We start from the raw sequence: 19683 nt of genomic DNA, 5'->3' as shown, positions 1-19683 counted from the left end.
GACATGAACGTCTTAACAGCTAGGCCCAATGACCACCTGCATTTTAAGTGTATCGAGCGGCCTTATGTACAAGTATGGAATTAGATGTCTGTTTTGGTTCAAAAATTTTTTTGAAAGCCATACATGATTTTTAAATATATTTTTTCATAAACTTTTTGGTGAGCCTTCATGTAGTCACAGTGCGCCCATTGTCACTGTCCATGATCCAGAATTTTTTCATCGTCCCCAACAGAATCTGTGCCCACTAACCTCACTCATCCCCTCCAGTAATGCCTTTTTGACTTTGTATTATCTCTGTGAATCTAAGCATGCTTATTTAGAGTAAAAACAATGTATGAAACCATCAACTCCAACAGGACCAGGGCAGTCAGCTCATAAACCTGGAAGCGTATTTGCCCAGCGCCTGTCGTCATACACCCCATACACAGTGTTGACCCCAGGTATTTCATGAATTTAGCAATTACAGTCAGTCCTCTGCCTCCCGTGAGTTCTGCATTCCTGGATTCAACCAGCGTGGATCAAAATACTGTCAGTTTGTGCCTGAGGACACGTGCAGCCTTTTCTGCCTTGTCAGTTTGCTGTACAACACAGCACAACTGCGATCCACTTGGTAGGAGGCACTGTAAGCCATCTAGCGATGATATGCATGATATGCAAATACACCTTTCAGATAAAGGGACTTGAGCACCTGCAGAGTGTGGTCTCCGCAGGGGGTCCCGGACCTCATACCCCAAAACCCGAAGGACAGCTGGCCTGTCGGCACTGCCTCCATACGGCAGGCACTGTTTCAGTTCTGGCACATGGTGGAGATGTCCACCTGGTTTCTGCTCTCATAAGGCCTTAGGTTCTGGATGTCTCTGTTCCCATCATTGCTGCTCTATGAAACACGAACAGGATGCAGTTCTGATGATACCAACGGCATCACACACACCTCGTGTCCATCATCCATGTCCAGCGCCAGGTCAGACGTGTTAAGAGCAGACCATGACGTGTTTTTCATGATTTTTGAACAGTGCTTTTCCAGGCCTTATTCCTAACTCATGATGAGTCTTCTGCCCTCATGTTAGTGTTCTAGATCTCATTACACATCTGAGGCTTGGGGTGGGCATTTGGTCTAGCATTTAAGATGCCTGTCAAGACTGAGACCCACATCAGAGTTGTGGGGTTTGATCCCCAGGATCTAAGGCTAATGCAGACCTTGGGTGGGGGTGGGGGCTACAGAAGGGTGGGATCCAGCAGGAGCGGTGCAGGCAGCTGGCTTTCTGCCCCGGCTTGGGAAACCCCGATTTTGTTCTTGGATCCAGGGTGAGGCCCCGACCATTTTGGGAATGTGGGGGAGAAACATCAGATAGGATCTCTCTCACTTGATCTCTCAACAAAATACGTAGAAAAGAATGTTTCCAGTTGAAACCCTGATGATTTTGTTGTAAACAAAAATGTTTTATGTATACAAAATGTTATATACAAAAATACAAAATGTTGGATACTGCAGAAATGAACCAGAAAACTATTTTTTTAGTATTTTCAATTGTAAATATGAAACTTGGGATTCCACTTTTCGGCAAATCCATAGACAGAAGGCAGAGGGTAGCAGATAACGGGTACTGTGTTTTCTGAATAGTGAAAATGTTTTGGATGGTAGTGATGCTTGCACAATGTTGTTAACGCAGACAAACCTATGGAATTGTATACTATAGAATGGTATTTTTATGGTAGGCAAATCACCTTAGTGTTTCAAAAATGAATTAAGTATTCAGTCAACCTACACACAAATGATAGTGAAACAGTGTCCAAAGAGTCCACGTACAGCCCTGAGGGCCCTTCTTGTGAACTCTGAGAACCACAGCAGTCCAATCTGAAAAGGGTGCAGACGAGCACCATGAATTAGGCTGTCCGTGAACCCAGGTTCAGGCTGGGCAGCAACTGGGCAGGGCAGCAGGGAGAGGCGCCACCGTTTGGTCAGATGAGGTCATCAGCCCGAATCTGTGCAATGGCCGTGACAGGTCCCTTAACCACACTGCAACTCGAGATGGGCTTGCTGCAACAGGAACTCAGATCCTGATAAAAACTCCTGGGATGCAGTACAGAGGAACTTGGAGTTCATACAGACATGGTGTAGGCAGAGCTGGTGGATGAGATAGGCTCCTCCCACGTAGTACACGCCAGCCCCAGATGGGGAAACCCTAGGCTTTCTCCATGACAAATGCAACACTTTTACTTTGCCCTGAAATGTGGGATGAAAGGCCTCTGCTGACGTATCACCATGAGGAAGCATGGTCACGCATGGTCCCGCCTACTCACGCCTGCTGACTGCTAGACATGGACTGCACTTTGGTCACTGGTCTGAAGACTTCCCATGCCACTTGCAAATGGAATGTCGATTGCTGAAGGACTCCAGAGACTCTTCCATTGGAACTCTGCTAACTGTAAGGCTCCAAAAGTATTTGCAAGACTAAGCCCTTGAAACACAGTGACTAGAAACAGGAAAGGAATGAGGCTTGCCCCACTAATTAGAAACATAAGCAAGGCTACTTAAGAACAGAGATACTTATAATTTTGATTTTATTTATTAAATTACAATAGCCAAAAGATCACTTTACAGAAGGCAAAATAAAGCACACATCCATTTTTTAAAAAGTCTTTTTTTTTTTAATCTAAGGCCCCCTCTAGTGTTTGAAGATAGTCACAGGCAGCACACAGTGCAACTGAAAGTACACCCAGTCACCACCCTAGACCTCCCACAACAAAAAGAATACTTCTATACACGTGGCCCAAAAATCAGTGAGAGAAAATAACCATCATTAGCATTGCAAATTCCTGCTGTGACTAACAGAGTCATTATTCTCTCCGGCAGTCACTTCTTTGTAATCTACTGCTGGGTTGTTATTAAAAGGTTAATACTTTGTTACTAAGAAAAAAACATTAATGAACATAAGGATTTAGTTTTCCAAATACTATACCTTTTGGAAGTACAGAAAATTCATTTAATGTTACCAAGCATCCTATTCTGATTTTATGGAACTTACTGATAAATACTAGATTCTTCCTCGAGTATACCAATGGCACTTGAAAACAGTCGTGGGAAATGTGCATACACGTCGACGTGCATTCCTCCATGACTGTTTTGAAGTGCCTTCCGATACTTCAATCTACGACATGTAGGAATCCAAGTTTTTAATCACACAACCTGTTTATCCAAAACCTTCCTGTTGACGGAGGTATAGAAGTCTTGCTGTGAGAAGAATGCTGGCTTTGAAAAGTACGATGTCAAAGGACTTGTAAAGCTTATACGGACACCACACATCATCGATCCAGCAACTCAATCTCACGTACTTCTGAAAAAGCCTCAAATTACGAGTGAAAAACAGTTGCTTTTTCACTCTGTGTTTTCAGCTGAAGCCTTAACATGTCTGTTTCCACACTCTCTGGGAGAGGGTTTGCATTTACAGCCGGTATGTCATTCCCTGGAAAATAAGTGTCTAATCTCAACAATAAAAAAAATACATAATGCAACCTTGAGCAGGAGACCAACAGGGAAACCCCTATCAGACAGCTAGTGTTCTGTGTTCTTAAAAGTGGAGTCTACGGAAAACTTCCAAGTTGAACGGCTCGAGAGGAGTTTAATGTATATTCGCTCTATTTAAATCAGTGACTAACGTTTAATCCATTGCCATGTGGCTTGTCTGCACGGACCCCCGCTTTGTTTCGGAAGCTGTCACTAGCACATATTAAAAGTGGAGGACGTAAGTTAGGTCATCTAAAATGAGTTTACATTTACAACTGTGTCTCCATCTCTCAGATCCAGATGTTTAAATGGAAAAAGACATGGCAGCTGTGAAGTGCACCATAGACTGTGTTGGCTCAGCATGAAAATTAGCCCACTGTGGTCATATCTCCTAGGACCAACGCAATGAAAAGCTGTTTTGAAGGTTAGCCATCAGATTACACACCAGAAAACACTGAAAAGTCATTTAAAGTGAACATACAAAATAAGTGTACACAATACAATCAGAAATACAAGGAGCATGGGAGAGGTAGCATAAAGTAAATAACATTAAATAAATACTATACAATGACATACAAAATTTGACTTAGAAAAACTTGAAAATGGCATGTCAAAAATCCCTTTCTCTGAAGTTTTGAGGATTTTACAATGTCAGTAAAATTTAGCTCTGGAGTCCGTGTGAAGATTTTTCCAACGTTACTAATTACTTGCATTGTTTTTTGCCAAAACCTCTCTGATCTGTCGGTCGAGCTCACTTATTATCCGATCCTCATGATTGTACACACCCGTTCTCATCAAAGTATCCCTTTCTTCTATCAGGCGAGTCAAATAATCATCCAAACCCTCTTCGAGTGCAGTGCCGTGGGGGCCGTCTGCTTTTCCACTTGTAATCTCTCTGGAATCCTGGTACTGTTTCTGTTCTTGTTGTCTTAACCTGAGGAGTCAAGAACAAATGGCACTCTAGCAGGCAACAAATACTGTTTAGGTTTTCTTAACAGCACTGTTTAAAAACAACGTGATTCCTTGGTAAAGTCAGTTTTTAATACCATTTTCAGAAAGAAAACAAAGTGATGTTCCACTTGGCTAAGTCAGTCACACTTAAGGCAGTTTTTAAAACAATACTTATTGTAATTGGGAACTACATAAACTATAGAAATGTTGGAGCTGCATGAAGAAAAACACATCGTCTGTAACCGATCAGCAGAGATAACCCATCTGAGTCACAGTGAGTGTATTTCTTTTCAAGTTTAAAAGTACACACATGTACATCTAAAAATATGTACTTTTTCTTTAAGCAATTGATACCGTATTTGCAATGCTGTCAATTTTTTTCACTTACACAGTGAATATCTTCCTACATCACTGTTCTTTGTTAACATTCCATCATTCGCAAGGCCCATCATTCAATCATCCTTCACTGTTGACCTTTAGGTTGTAATTAAGCCTTTGCTATGGTTTAGAACATGGAATTCTGTTTCTAAATTCACTCAATAAATATTTGTACTCAACAGGTTTTAGCGATATTGCATTGAGTCAAGAAGGAGAGGCTCTACTGTGGAGTTTCTCTTATTCACGGACAGCAAAATTCTCGATGTTAAGGTTCTGTGCAGATAGGTTGGTCATTATGTCAGGAAAACAGAGTAGAGCTAGTACTTTTTTTTTTTTTTATGGAGTAAGGGTTATCTTTATTTGGATTGCAAAGTATAAATACGAACCATGTTTGGAAATACAGGTTGTAACAGTTCAGAAATGGCACCAGAAACTTCCAGAAGGGACCATGACAGCATATCTTTGTAGTTTTGGTGAGCTAGGTGGGGTGACACAAAAGCCTTCCCCACCTCCAACCTTCTCTGTAGCAAGTGGCAGGTAATCCATGACCGAGAACAGTCAACTGCAATGTTCCCTGTTCCTCCTCACCTGTAGCTGCTGCACTGACCCCTGCATGGAGTAGCACCAGAAGAACGGCAAGAGTTGAGAGAAATGTCTTGACACAGGGTCGGGCCAGTTCCCACTCTGTGGGGTGGGAGCCGTGGAGTGAGGGAAAGCTGTAGGCATGGAAGCCCAACCTCTTGTGAGATTTGGCCAGGAGAGGAAACAGGGAAACACTGCTATCTGTTATGCTTTGACATCAGCACCTTGGGCTTTCAAAACACAAACGGTAGACAAAGTCGCCTAGGCAAGGCTGCAGTCCGACTCACAGAGCAGGTATGTTTTAATGTAGGAGACACAATTAGGATACATTCCTCTACAGCACTGGCTACAATGTTTTGATGTGCAAGTCTTCCTAAATTGTATCTTTATAAGAAAGACAAAGCAGTTGAAGCTAAGCCTCTCTTTAACATGATCTTCACAGTAGGAAAACCAATGAGAGGCAAGTCAACTTTTGAATCTGAATCCACGCCTGGGGCGAGATGGGGAGGAAGCAGCATTCAGGAGTGGAGTCCCGCTGTGACACCCCAGGAGGACCAGGCCCTGGAGGGTGCAGGAATCCAGGAAGTAGATGGTTTCCTTTGATTAGTTCCTCAGAAATCTCAAACTCCCATAATTTGTTGAAAAGGAAAAGGACACTGAAGGATTCTAAGAAGGACACCAAGTAGCTTCATCACTCGTATAAAAAAATAGTAAACAAGGAGGAGCACTGTGCTCAGAAACGCTCGGAGACCTTGGTGGAAAATCAGCCATTAAATGAGATAATGGTACAAAACTTGCCAAGTAATCTGACCAACTCCTAGGGGAGGACAATGGCAGATTTCTGAACAGCTGATGCCCCTACCCTAAGTCTCCTGCTACCTTGGAAGAAGGGGTCTTGCAAGCAAATTAATGCTGCACAGTGCCTCCCTACATACCAGGAAGTTGAAACACTTCCCTCTTGGGCCTTGCTTACGCAACAATGACAAATCCTAGTTTTACACAATGCATACTATATCCCTACCAAATCTTTACTGACATGGAAATTAGCAGTAATGATCACTACATAATTTTAGAACCTGTTAGCTGGGCACACAGATATAGTTAATTCAGGAAATGTAGACAATGTCCCAGAGTAAACTTGCTGCCACTAGGAACCTACTGGAGTGTAGGTCAGAAAGTTCCTTCTCGCAGTGATTTAGGTGAGCTTCTATATATTTTTTTTCTGCTCAAGGAGAGAAGCCTGTGTATTTTTTATCGGATGGTAGCCCTCTAGATTCATGAAGGCAGCGTAATATTACCACGTGGTCCAGGTGTTGTCTTCCCCAAGGATCAGTATCTTTCCTCTTTCCTTGCCCCTTCTGGGACAACCTGGTAGACAGCCCCCTTGTCTCTGGGAGGCTGATTTTTTTCAAAAGTGAATATTGACCACTGTTATTAGTACATAAGACCTCTCTGGCTTTTTCATATGAGCTGTCCGATGCTACCCTGCCTATGACTTAACCTTTTTCTCATACAGAGTGCTCCTTTGCTTTTGTCCCTTATATTGATTTTGTTGATTTCAGTTCTCTGTGAATCTTGTAGTAAGAGATTAGTGCAGTTCAAGTTGGGATGATGTACACACTGGACAGGCACAGTGGCTATCCTTAAGGAAGCCACTACAACAACACTTAGCAAACAGCAGAGAGCTATTTATGATGAAAAGCGCTGCAAGACAAGGCTCATGGCATACTTCATGGATCTGTAACTTCTTCCACGTCTACAGCGTTGTAGATACTGAGTATCTGCTGAATGACAGCATGGGTTTGGCCCTGCCGGTACAGTGCTTTTCATCAACCTTTTACAACTGATATTTGCTCATGGAGCCTTCAAATACAGCTGCTTAATTCAGCTTGAAACCCATCTAATATAATGACAGCATGTGTGCAGCACAAACATGGAGATGTCACAGGATACTTCTTCCGTCAAATATGTGTGTGTACTTCACGAACTGTATCCCCCAAACTCTGACGTTGGAGCTCCGAGCTCCCACGTGATAGGGCCTGTAGGAGACAATCAGGTGTGGATGAGACCGTAAGGGTGGGGCTCTCATGATAAGATTAGTGCTCCTTCAAGGAGAACTACCAGAATGTGTTCTCTCTGCATCTCGTGAGCACACAGCGAGATGGCAGTCCTCTGAACGTGGCCAGGTTGGACTTTTAAGCTCTTCAGTCTCTGTTCTCTGCCCTGGCAATTTCAGGCGATTCAGATGGTATGCTGGGCTGTAACAAAAATGTACTACAGTGCCTTGATAAACTAAGCAAAACGGTTTTTTCCCCAAACTACCCTCCAGAAAGACTTTACACATTCCAGGGGGAATCTGCTCCAAGAACCCCAATGGATGCCTGTAGCAGCAAACAGTACTGAACCCTATGTATGCTATGCTTTTTTTCTATGATAGTGTAGGGTGTAAGTCGGACACAGCAAAAAAAGAACAAATAATAAGCAGTGCACTGAAGTAAAAAATCATGAGCGTGTAATTTTTCTTAAAATACCTTCTTGTACCATACTCAGCTTTCTTGTGGTCTTGTGTGGTGAGGTAGTACCTATATGATGTGATGGGGTTAGCTACATGATGGCAGCCTTGTGATGCATCGTTAGGCTAATAAATAAAAACTACTTGTACCCACGCAATGTGACACCAAGACAGTTGTTCTGACCATGGAGCTGGCTGCTCAGTGACTACCAGGAAGGTACTAAGTACAGTGTGGCTCTGGTGGAAAAGGGATGACTCAAGACAAGGAAGGAGAAGTAGAACATGAGATTTCATCACACCACTCACAATGGCATGCATTTCAAAGCTTACAAATGGCATAATTCTGGAATTTTCTGCATACTATTTTTTGGACTCTTTTGGACAGTTAGCTGTATGTAACTAAAACCACAGGAAAGATAAACTGCAGGAAAGCAGGGACTACTGTAATTAAAAAAAAAAAAACACAAAACTGGTGTCTGACACATGAGCCTCAATAAACGAGGCATTGCATTACTGATATTAATGTAATTAACTGGAAATTTCTTACACTTCATATAATTCAAAATTCCGTTTAATAGCATAATCCTGAAGTAGCTTCCCTACATTTCTTCTGTGATCTATTTATTTAAAGATGTTTAAGTTTTTTGGAAAGGCACAGGGAAACAGAGGGAGAGACAGGAAGAAGGGTCTGGTTCACTCCCTCAGTGGCCTCAGCAGCAAGGGCCAGGAAGCAGGAGTCCGTCTGGGGCTCCCCTGTGCATGGTAGGGACTCAAACCAGGACTCTGATCCGGGATGCGGGCCTTGCAAGCAGCAGCTTAATCTGGAAGAGCACAGCACCGGCCTCTGTGTTGGTCCTTGGAAGACCTAAGCTTGTGTGCTCCCGGGACCAATGCTGACTGAAGGTCATCCTAAGGAGCAGCACTGTGATGCAGCAGGTTTCGCAGTCTCCTACAGCACAGGCATTCCACGTTCATCTGAGTCCTGGATGCTGCACTTCCGATCCAGTTCCCTGGTAGTGTGCTTGTGAAAAGCAGCAAAGATGGCCCACACGCTGGGGCCCTGCCACCTTATAGGTGAGACCCGGCCCCAGCCGCTGCTGCCACATGGGGAGTGAACCAGCACTAGAAAGCTCGCTGTCACCCTGCGTTCAAATAACTAAAGAGTAAATCTTAAAAAAAACTAAAAGCTTCCTAAGGACAGGAAAAATGTTGATTTAAGAAAGATCATCAGAACTGTTGTTCTTTTTAGAAAAGCAAGTCTTGCTGGTACCTGTTCAGTTCATTTCTGATATCCAGTAACTCTTGCTGTTCAGTTTTGACGGTGTCTTTTTCCTCAGCGGCCAGGTAACGCAGTCTCATCTGTTCCAGTTCTTCCTGCTGTTTTTTAAGGCGAGCCATTTGACTTTCTTGCTCCCTCTTCAAAACAGAAACAAGCCAGATATATAATGGGAGTCAGAGATTTCATAGGCCTTGACTTGGGATCAGAATCCTATTATGACAGTACTGATGGATGATAGAGAGCTAGGCACTGTCTAATCGGCAAGTGATGTATAAACTAGACATGTTCAGAGTTTCTCTAAAAATCCTAACTTGTCTTTTTGCCATAAGTCGTATCGTTCAGGGTCCAACGGGTGACTGCAATTAGCTGAGGGTAAAGGTGACAGGAACAAGGAGGCTGTGCTACCCCAAGACACAGCATGAGGAATGGCATCTAAGAAATGGATCATTACGTAAAGAAGTTCCTAGAAAGGTTAATTAGGCTGGTGCCGCGGCTCACTAGGCTAACCCTCTGCCTGCAGCGCCAGCACCCCAGGTTCTAGTCCTGGCTGGGGTACCGGTTCTGTCCCGGTTGCCCCTCTTCCAGGCCAGCTCTCTGCTATGGCCCAGGAGTGCAGTGGAGGATGGCCCAAGTGCTTGGGCCCTGCACCCGCATGGGAGACCAGGAGAAGCACCTGGCTCCTGGCTTCGGATCAGTGCAGTGCGCCACCCGTAGAAGCCATAAGGGGAGTGAACCAACAGAAGGAAGACCTTTCTCTGTTTCTCTCTCACTGTCTAACTCTGCCTGTGAAAACACACACATACACACACACAAATTAATTAAAGCAGCCTCGACCCGTTACTAATTCCAGCCCCACCCCAGAAAATAAGGTCTTCCTTTGTGAGCACACACAGAAATGGAATTACAAAATACACCGTAGGTTGTGTTAGTCAGGATTATTCTGTATTCCTCCAGGTCAAGACAAAATCTTTTAAAAACAACATCTGGCAGGTGCCATGGGTCAATAGGCTAATCCTCCACCTGCAGCCCGGTTGCCTCTCTTCCACTCCAGCTCTCTGCTGTGGCCCGGGGAAGGCAGTGGAGGATGGCTCAAGTACTTGGGCCCTGCACCCGCAAGGGAGACCAGGAGAAGCACCTGGCTCCGGGCTTTGTATCAGCGCGGTATGCCAGCCGCAGCGGCCATTGCGGGGGGTGAACCAAGGAAAAGGAAGACCTTTATCTCTGTCTCTCTCTCTCTCTCACTGTCCACTCTGTCAAAAAAAAAAAAAAAAAAAAACACATATCTAACCTTTCCCAGGCTGTTCCTGGACTTCATCGAGCAGTCTCTCCGTAACAGACCTTTCTGGAGCTACAATACCAGACTGTGACACTATCTTCTGCACAGGAATTCTTCCACACAGTCCCCCAGTGGGAAAGCCAGGTCATTAGTAATGTATCATCTAGGTTTTTGCACTGAGTTGTTTATTGAAAGGGACAGTGAAACTACAAGTAAATACTGTGCTAAGAGAACCACTATGCAGACCCAAAAAAGAGCACGGCCAGGTCTGCACAAGTACTGTTTGCTCCCAGGGGCGCCCACCCTCACCCCAGGTAACTGCTGCCCTAACCAGACAGGAGCCAACGTGAGAGCGCTCTGGGCTTTCTCTGGAATGGTGCTGTACGTGTTTTCGTTCAGGCGTCTTTCATTAGCATTATTTGCGAGAATGATTGGAGTTACTCTGTGTAACTGAACATCTTAAACAGTCATGTAATATAACGCACCACTGAAAGAACATAGTTTCCTCCACTCTACTTGCAAAAGGACACCTGGCCACGTTGCAGTCAAGTATTACTAGAAATAACTGCTGACGTGGAGACTACTGCATGCGTTTCTCCCGGGCATTCAAACTGCTGGGTCAGAGCGGACGGACATTTTTCAGCATTGGTTGTATTACCAAACAGTCTGAAAAGTAGTCCTAGCAATTGGAGCATTCCAGTGCTCCATTTTCTTGCCAACACTTGGTAATGTCAATTTTTCGTTCTCTTCACTCTGACAGATGATACACTGGTATCTCAGGATGATTTTCTTTGGCACTTTTCCAAAGAGTAATGAACATATTTTTAATGGCATGCGGATATCTTGACGTATCAAGTTTCTATTCAACCTGTGCAACTCTACTTTGTTTTAGCATCTTACTGATACTTGTATATACTGGTTAATCCATTTGTTACATAAATTGCAAATAGTCCCACAGCCTTTATCTTGCCTTCTTTATCCTTTATTGGTTTTTGACTAACAGAAATCCTTAATCTTAATGTAGCATGAAGGTGACGCTTGTCTAATTAAAGGGGGGGGGGGGGGGGGCAAGTGTTCTGTGTTTTGCTCTTTGGTCAGTTTAGTAAGTTGTTTTTTACCACCCTTATCTCTAAGCACTCAGGGCCCCTGGAATTTGTCCCTTTAAAAAATTCTTGATGTTGGTAGTAACTGCATACTCATTTTGCCCTTGAACATTCTTACTAAGGAAAGGACTCCTTGAATTTGGTGTTCTTTGACTGATTTCTTGAAAAACACTAAAGGATTTCCCTCTAGGCATAGCTTCCCCAAGTTCCATGCTTTGATATGCTGTAATCTTATTTTTCAGCATAAAGTATTTTTAGACTTACCTTTATTCTCCAATGTACCATGAGTTATCAGAAGTATATTATTTAATACTGCAGCATTTGGGGTATTGTTACATTTCAGTTGCCAGCTTAATCTCGTTGTGGTTTGAGAACATATTCTGAATTATCATCTTCAGCTATGTGTTAAGAATTGTGGTTTAATCTAGTATGTGGGCGATGTGGCTGAAAGTTCCATGTGCACTAGAGAACACCTATCCTGGACTTTCCTCTTTCTTGATGAAGTGTTCTAGACATAACCAATGGTTAATTCTGTTGTCTGTTTGCTGACTTTCTGTTGTCTGCTTTGTCAATTCTCAGGAAAGTTAGGTAAAGTGAATTAACCCTCTTAAAGGACGAAGAATACTCCCTACAGTAATGGTTTCTGCCCTAACATCAACTTGCCCGATCAAAGTGCTGCAAGAACTTTTAGTATTTTTTTTTAAAGACTTACTTACTTCACAGAGTAACGCAGAGAAAAAGACAGATGCGCTGATCTGAAGCCAGGAGCCTCTTCTGGGTCTGCCACGTGGGTGCAGGGGCCCAAGCACTTAGGCCACCTTCTACTGCGATCCCAGGCCATGGTGAGAGCTAGATCAGAGGTGCAGCAGCCAGGTCTCGTACTGGCACTCAGAAGGTATGCCAACCCTTCACGCCAGGGCATTAACGCACTCTACCACAGCATCAGCCCCCAGAACTTTTAGTATTAATACAGTACCTATTTCTCCTTCTTTCAAAATCCAAGCATGCTGTATCCGGATATTTAAGGTATGTTCCTTATTTACTATACTTTCTAAAAAAATAAAGATGTACTTATTTGAAAGGCAGAGTGACTGAGGGAAACAAAAAGATGTTTTATCTGCTCGTTCACTCTCCAAATGGCTGCAGCAGCTGGGGTTATACCCCGTCAAAGCCAGAAACCAAGAACTCCATCTGGCTCTCCCACGTGGGTGGCAGACATTCCAACACGTGGGCCTTTCTGCACTGCTTTCTGAGGTGCATTAGTGGCTGGAACGGAAGCGGAGCAACCAGGACTCATCCTAGTACTCCAGTATGGCACGCAGCAATCCCAGCAGGGGCTGCACCTGCTGTGCCACAGCACTGCCACCCCCCCCCCCCCATATTTACCTTACTTTTGGACTTCCTTTTCACAGGGTACTTTTTAATCTAATGTTTGTTATTAATGGGGACACTTAGTCCATTAATGTGCAAAACAACTGATAAATCTTGTAAATCTTTTCATCGTATTTTCTACTTTGATGACTTTAAATATTTTATCATTGATTTTTTTTTCCCCCTACATCAACGTGTTATAGTTCTTAATGTTTTTCTACAACTTTTAGTCTGATATTTAATTTCCATTACTCTTGAGTGTTCTGAATTTGAGTCGTCCTTTGTGGTCATTTTCCTTCTGTCCAAAAGACAGGTATCTTCTATGTCATCTACCTCAGGGTTGGCAGGACTGATTCTCCCAGTTTGTATTGGTGTAAAAAGTCTTAGGTCACTTTACTATATGAATTTTTTTTTTTGATGGGTACAGAATTGTAAGTTGGTAGTCACTGTCGTTTAATATTTTAGGGATAGAATGCCACTGTCCTGGGAATTCTGTGACATTGATTGAAAAGTCATCTGTTAGTCTGACTGTTAGACAGCAGTATGTAACTACCTTCCAGCCCTTGCTCCCAGATGCTTTTAACATTTTCTTTGCTTTTATGCTGCTTGGAGTTCCCAGATTTTCTTAAATCTGTGCACTGAGAGACTCAACTTTAAAAAATTCTCAGCCAGTATCTCTCTGAATATTGCTCTCTGTATTCTCGTCCAGAGGGGTGTCCAATTGCACATACTTAAAACACTAGCATTGGAAACTGCAAATCTGTACATCCAACTGCAAGCAATTTTTAGTTCGCTTCTACCAGATAGTAAACATTAGACAAACTCTTAGCTATACAAACCCTGTTCACTAGGGAGGACAAAAAGAACGGATACATTTTAGTATACTGACAGAGACTGATTCCATCCACACATAGAAAGTTTAAAAACAGGCAGAAGCACTGGTATTTGCAAATTTAAAAATATCCTCAAGTTAGAAAATTATAAAGAAAATCAAAGCAGCAATAAATCCTACATTCAGGCCAGTGGCCACTTGTGGAAACCAAGCAGAAGATGCAGTTGAGAAAGGCACCAGAGGGCTTTTACAGCACTGATCAAGTTGTATTTCTTAAACGTGATGGCAGGTGTGGAGGGTGTACAAGACTCCTGCCTTTGAGATGTGAGACATATTTGATTTAAAAATATTTTAAGGGACGGAAATACCAAATTGTTAGCTCTGGCGGAAGAGGAGATAAGATTATTGGTGATTTTTTATTTCTGTGTTATATACATGGTGGAGCAAAATTTGGTTTTACAGTAAGCAAAATGAGTGTAAGCTGAAAAAAGAATAAAACTCACTCACTTTAGCATTAGGTTACCCTGTCTCCTTTAAATGCCTGGAATTTTTAATCAAGTATGCAGTATTAATAATAATCGCACATGCACACACAAATTAGAGGTTTGTGAAGGAAATCCTGTCTACTGCCAGGTGCTCTGGGTTAAAGGCTCCTCAATCAAGTGAGTATAATCTTTATTTTGCCTTGGCTGCCTATAAATCCAGAGAGGAGATGTAAACATACACACACTAGACTAAACAGCGGCTATAAAGTGGCCACTACTTACTCTCCCACTCACACATACCATGTAAGTCTGTGGGAAAAAACTTACAACTGAACCAAGGAACTCAAGTCAAGTTTTCTGAAAATAACCCAGAGCTGACAAGTCAGTAGGAGGGCCTGGATGGTTTCAAGACACAGTTTTTAACCAAGACTTGGACCTCCAACTGTTTTCTTAAACAAAGATTTACATCCCATCCTTGGCTAAATTACTTATAAATTAATCAAATTAATTACTCTGAGTGGATAAGCAGAAGGCTGGACAAGATACTGCTGATGTCAGCCGATGAAGTCTGTGTTGTTTTAACTAAATGTATCAGTTTGGTTTTAAACAGATCTACTGTGCACAAATATGGTAAGGGAACCACAACCCACCTAAAATCTCAGTCCTGCTCCCTGTCCTGGGAACACAGATACCTCGATAGAATACATTTGACTTAATAAAAATGTTACATTTTCTGTGACACAATTCATACTTCATAACAATGATCCATTTATTTAAAAAAAGGCGGCTTTATTTTGCTTACAGAAATCACTGTAAGGTGTCAAAGGTTAAGTAAATATAGAAGTGTTATTTAGAATACAGATGAGTAAAGAAATCTTGTTTTTTAAACATTTCCATTGTATGTCTTCACGGAGAAGGGAAAAAGAAAACTGAATTACCCCTGAAACGTCGAGCAAGTGGAACTCTGAACTTTGTCCCAAGTGCCCAAACCTGGAAGGTGAGGGGATCCTTTGCTTGTTCTCTAAATTAGGACTCATTTTGTTACACTTAGGTATATTTTACGGCTGTTGCCTTTTCAGTTACCAAAGAACACAAAAAGCTGCTATTTGGAAGCACAACTTTTACAGTTGTGAATCCAAAGAAGAGATTTTTTTCTAAACAGTAACAAGATTATAATTTCTTAATTCACAAACGGACTATTCTAGGTCACCTTTGAGTAATGGAAATCGCTGTGTAAACATTCTTTTGGCAATGGGCACCAAGCATTAGATCTTGTTTCCAAGTTTCACCAGCTGGGTTTTGTCATCAACATTTATTAACAATCTAAGATACGGCTTTCACCGTCTAATTCGTACTACACAAATGTTTTGTATGGCCCTCTGGAGGGTTTTGATGTGACAAATCACTGGCAGAGATTATAGCCCCGTGGCTATTCACCGGAGGCAATGTAAAATTAACATGGTACTAATCCAATTTAAACAAGAAGTTGCACAAACAATCCTGTGCACAAAAGCAGACAGATGATGCCAATTTTATATCAAATACAATAAATGTGTTTTTATTAAGAAATATTGGGAACAATTTTGAAGTGAATTTGTTTCACACACATAAAGTGTGTGGATCGGATGAAGTTACTAATTTCAATCGTTCCAAGCAGTGAGCGGCTGAGCCCAGTTCACTATGGCAATCCCCACAACTACAACTTCTCATCCTAAAGGGCTGCACCTCATCAACCGTTCCTAGTGACCTCCAAGTTTGTTTGCAGTGGTGTTTCCACAGCAGAAAGTTTCTGGGATACGGAGTAGCCCTGGTCTACCATGACAAAGCAATGAATATCATGGCACTCAGAGAACAAGATGACTGTATTTTCTGTCATGAAGCACAAGTTTGGGAGATGAACTACTAATTTTTAACACTGCTTTCTTTTCCTAATGCACTCACAGTAATTCAAGAAGGGGGCCTCTGACCGTTTATAATTGTCTTTTTAGGAAAAAGAAGCTACTTTACTTTGCCCGAAGATGGCAAACATGGGTGAGGATGCATGTGTCAGGAAGGTGAGGGACCGCAGGGCCCTCTGTTACACAGTTTCCCATTTATAAAACAAATAAGCATGGATTTGGGGAGGGGGCTTCTATGCAGCACATTTTTTTCACCTGATATTGATAATGTCTTATAACTGTCATTTTATTAGTTAGCATTCACTCCAACTTCTTGGGGGGGGAGGGCAGGCTAGGAATTATCTTCCACTTCTCATTTATTCTCTACTTTAAAACTTGAAAGAATTCTAATGGTGTTACTTGAAACATTTTCTCTAACACTTACTGACGTCACTTGGATGTCTCACCACTCTGCTGTATTCTTGCAAAATACCAGTCCCCCAAGCTGAACTTTCAATTGCACATGGGAGACAACTGCTGTATCTATACCACCGTGCAAAGGTGCAAAACAGCTCTCAACAACATCAGGAATGACAGGATGGCCAACTAAACGATGGATATTTCTTCACACTTAAAGATGCCATGTTGCGTATCTTCAACATGTGGCCCTTATGTGGTCTTGTGTCCCTCTGTACAACAGTGATTAAAACGACCATCCAGTACCAAGTGCTGTTCTTTCTCAACTCTGTTCTCCCCTACTTCCCTGCCTCTGGCACTTTGGAACAACATCCCCTACTCCACGGTTACTGCTGATCCTTTCTTCCACCAGCTACTCGGTCACAATTCCTGCAAATACCACACACCAGCTTTACGGCTCCTCTCCCTTTGACAAGGCACCACTTACGACGCACATGCTCCATACCAAACTCTGTGCTAAACACTTCACAGACAACTCACGTACTTCTCATTCTACCACAGAGGAGGCTAGCATTAGACCAACTGCCAAAGTAACAGTGGTAATGAGAGGCAGAGCTCACACCGAAGCCAGCTCTCTTAACTGAGAGATCATGTTCTTAACTACTAAGAGGATTTACGATCCTTCTGTCAGAATTTGTGTCCTGTGCCTCGTAACAGCTATTCTCATCACATTGTTTCCTTGCCCCCAATTCCACAGGGACTCCTACCTGTTGTACTGTACGACACCTGTGTATTTTGGCGTTGTGCCTTCAAGGTAGCTTCTTCCAGGGCAATACTCTTGATCAGACAGCCCTGTCTGCCATGGCTCATTTTCTTCTCCTTGAAAACCTTCTGTTGCTTGCTGCTGTGGCCCAAAACCATTGGATTATGAAAGGCAAAGATTCTGAACCTGGACTTCGGTCAGACGATTTCAATCTTAGCTCCAGGGGCCGGCACTGTGGCGCAGTAGATGAATCCTCTGCCTGCAGTGCTGGCATCTCAAATGGGTGCCAGTTTGAGTCCCAGCTGCTCCACTTCCGATCCAGCTCCCTACTAAAGCACCTGGGAAAGTAGTAGAAGATGCCTCAAGTGCTTGGGCCCCTGCACCTGTGTGCGAGACCCATAGGAACTTCCTAGCTCCTGGTGTGGATCGGCCCAGCTGCTGCAGGGAACCAACGGACAGAACACCTTTCTCTCTCTCACTCCCCCTCACTGTGTTTAACTCTACCTCTGAAATAAAATCTTCAACAAAACATAACCAAAAAACTTAGCCCCACTGCTCCATGCCTGCATGATGATATGCACCTTCATTTCTTTAGGGCTCCCTTTGGTCATCAGTACCTGGGAACTGGGATCATGTTCTTCAGGAACTCCGTCGGGACTAAATCAAAGAGCTGAGCTCAGTCGTGATGCAGTGAGCCTTCCCTGGCCCCGTCCTACTAGTATCTAGTAGCTGTTGTCTTCCTCAGCTCTCCTTTGTCAAGGTCACAGAAAACGAGTATCGCAGAACTACTCCGGGATTTCAGTATTTTTTTTTTTTTTAAACAACACCAACTGAAATCCATTACTGTGAACTTTATTAAGTACCTTCCTATCAGTTCTCTGTGGCACAGGTGCAAATTTTATCTCCGCAAAGGATTCCTCCATCCCTGTTTTGAATTACTGAATTTGTTTCCGTAAAAATTACAGCACCCGCTTTGCAAATCGTTAACTCCTTCCCATGCTCCAATCAGCTTCTTAGTAACTATTTCCAAAACTGGAAACTCTTCAGACACTACAGCTCCGCTCCTGTGACAAGAATCTTACTGTATTCTTCCTGCTACCTTTATTTCCAGTCTTTATTCCCTGAAATGATCTGACGTGGGCCCTCTTCTGTTACATAGAAACAATCCGTGCCTTCCCACTTCATGCCTCTCTGCTGTGCCCATTCTGTTCACTGTCTACATTTCCCCACTATTTCATTAATTTACAACCCATTCTTCCATTACAATCCGACCTGTTCACCTTCAGAGGTCGATCTCAAACACCTCCTCTTCTAAGACAGCTTTCCTCACTCCTATTACATAAATGAACTTTCCCTGCCTAAGTGCTCTGTGTAGTTCTCTCCAAGGCTCCTGCCATCAGGCAGTAAATGGTTTATGTATAGTTGTTTCTTCCTCCTTACTCAAGTACCAGCTCCCTGAGAGAACAGACAGCATCCTGTAGCACTATAGACAGTGTCTTCCTCTGTCCCGTGAAGCCGGGTATGGGATTTTCCTCTTGTGGTGTCAAGGCATGAATGCTGATAGGACTGTTTCTGGTCGAAAAGCAGGCACACTAAAAATGCTATATAAAATGACTTTGAGGCTAAGGGGTACAGTGAATTTCATGTTTCCTCTTGGATCCTGTCCACAAGATACCTCATTATGCATATGCAAGTATTTCAAAAGCTGAAGAACCCCCGCCCCCCACCCCGCTTTGGGTCCCAAGCATTTAGGACATGGGACTCTGAATCAGTATATTCACTTTGTATGAAATAGCTTATATCCACTGACATTAGGGTAAATTGTCCACTACTATTTAATTCTCATGCATACTGCTAGTACTCTTGCAAGTTTCCTGATAAAACTAATATAATTTGTTGTCTAGTAACAAGAAAAGAGGTAAGCAGTATCAGAAGAACTCAGGACACAACGATCAGGGTTTTTAAACTCTTTCAAAATTCTGCAAAATCGGCCATGTTTCCTTTTCTCAACTGAATTACTCCATCTTCCTATGATTAATATTTTAAATACTTTGTCACACTTAAAGACAACACTTCTTCAAAATTAATTCCTTCCCACCCTCCCCCACAGGGTACTACTCTCAATGGGAAGATTAACACTAAGGAGGTAAAGGGAGTTATTTTTAAGTGAGAGCTAGATAAACGACTCCAAACTTCTTTTGGGGAAAGAGGATAGTTGACAACTTGGGGGGGGGGGGCACTTCAATGTTTCCATTTTTAATTATGAAAAAGGAGGATCCTACATCAAACACTTTTTTTTTTAAAGCTTCTAATCTCAAAGAATAGCAGTCATGCTTCAAATGCAGACATCTA

At 42.7% G+C, this 19683-nt stretch overlaps 1 protein-coding gene across 2 annotated transcripts in view; it reads right to left on the bottom strand.

Moving 5' to 3' along the window:
• Positions 1–2545: 2545 nt before the first annotated feature.
• The window catches only part of CEP120 (centrosomal protein 120), an 80358-nt gene continuing 63220 nt past the window's right edge, over positions 2546–19683 (bottom strand). For both annotated transcript variants that reach the window (XM_062189257.1, XM_062189258.1), the window contains exons 20-21: positions 9199–9344; positions 2546–4439 (exon numbers count right to left, since the gene is read on the bottom strand). In XM_062189257.1, coding sequence (XP_062045241.1) covers positions 4205–4439; positions 9199–9344 — 381 coding nt within the window. In that variant the 3' untranslated portion in view covers positions 2546–4204. The remainder of the gene's footprint in view (positions 4440–9198; positions 9345–19683) is intronic.

The sequence above is a fragment of the Lepus europaeus genome, chromosome 4, assembly GCF_033115175.1.
Source record: "Lepus europaeus isolate LE1 chromosome 4, mLepTim1.pri, whole genome shotgun sequence".
Taxonomy (NCBI): Eukaryota; Metazoa; Chordata; class Mammalia; order Lagomorpha; family Leporidae; genus Lepus; species Lepus europaeus.
Note: the sequence above shows the minus strand (reverse complement) of the source record. Positions and strands in the feature narration are given on the sequence as shown.